General features: G+C 39.6%; 1 protein-coding gene across 1 annotated transcript in view; it reads right to left on the bottom strand.

Annotated features, from left to right (window-relative positions):
- adcy5 (adenylate cyclase 5) overlaps positions 1 to 1,121 on the bottom strand; it is a 97,299-nt gene that overhangs the window by 36,314 nt on the left and 59,864 nt on the right. The window contains exon 5 of the mRNA XM_013914150.1: positions 286 to 413. Within this exon, the coding sequence (XP_013769604.1) occupies positions 286 to 413 (128 nt within the window). The remainder of the gene's footprint in view (positions 1 to 285; positions 414 to 1,121) is intronic.

Raw genomic sequence — 1,121 nt, 5'->3', positions numbered from 1 at the left:
CGACTTCTAAATGGCCACCATGGTCACCACCCATCTTGAGGAGTTTGCCCCCTCACATATACTAATGTGCCACAAACAGGACTTTAATATCACCAACCATTCCCATGTTATTACGGTGTATCCATATAAATGGCCCACCCTGTACATGGAACATCAAATATAACTAAAACTGCATCTGGAAATCATCCATTTATTCATTTGCCCCACCTCTGTCTGCTATGTGCACATATTTAAGCATTTTGATTACAGCCACAGATGCCTTGTTACAGTCAGGGGGCAACTTACGAGATAGCCTCTATCATGTCCAGCCCCATCTCCACACAGCAGTGGGCGTGGTCGGCCCTCGCCTCCGGCAGACCAGACACACAGTAGTAGCAGTCTCCCAAAATCTTGATCCGCAGACAGTGGTTCTCCTGTCACGGGAAGCATGAGCACAAGAAAGAGCAACTTACTGGAGAGGTATCCTAGGAAATAAAGATGTTATTGCAATGGGTTTTAGAGTTACTTCACTTTTATGCAATTCACTGATGGTGGGAGACCTTTGGGAGCCAGTGAAACAAAGACACACAGCTATAACTGGATCCACCTTATGATATCCTCTCTTCATCTTTCACCTTACTATAGTATCTTGCAATTCAGTGGACAAAATACCTCAGTAGTTTCCAACTAAATCAAGTAGACAGAACTGAGGTAAGACAGGCCAAATCATATGACTGATAAATTATAACAAATAACAAAAGACTTCCTTTCCTGCTGTTGAATAAACTAAGGATTTTTAAAGTTATTGTTGCACTGATAGAATAATTTCCTACTTAATCCTAAATATGAAACTTTTTACCAGAGTTCAGCTCAATGTTTTGTTTGTATATTCATGAACTTATTAGAAGCTATGAAAACCTGGTACTCAATTTCTTCATCCCCTTACTGGGACTTGTGCATTATTATAAATGTGATCTATTTTTCATTAGTGAAACAAAAACTGACAAAATCAATGTGATCAAACTAATAAAATCCCAAAAGTTGATCTTTTAGACATCTTTAGAATTTGGACAGCACGGGTTAAAAAAAAGTCCACCGGCTGTTTCCTGTGACCGCTAACTGCACAGTGATGATTTTGTTTG

Source organism: Pundamilia nyererei, unplaced genomic scaffold, assembly GCF_000239375.1.
Source record: "Pundamilia nyererei isolate P.nyererei 1_Seehausen unplaced genomic scaffold, PunNye1.0 scaffold00175, whole genome shotgun sequence".
NCBI lineage: Eukaryota > Metazoa > Chordata > Actinopteri > Cichliformes > Cichlidae > Pundamilia > Pundamilia nyererei.
This window is presented reverse-complemented; position numbering and strand designations above follow the sequence as displayed.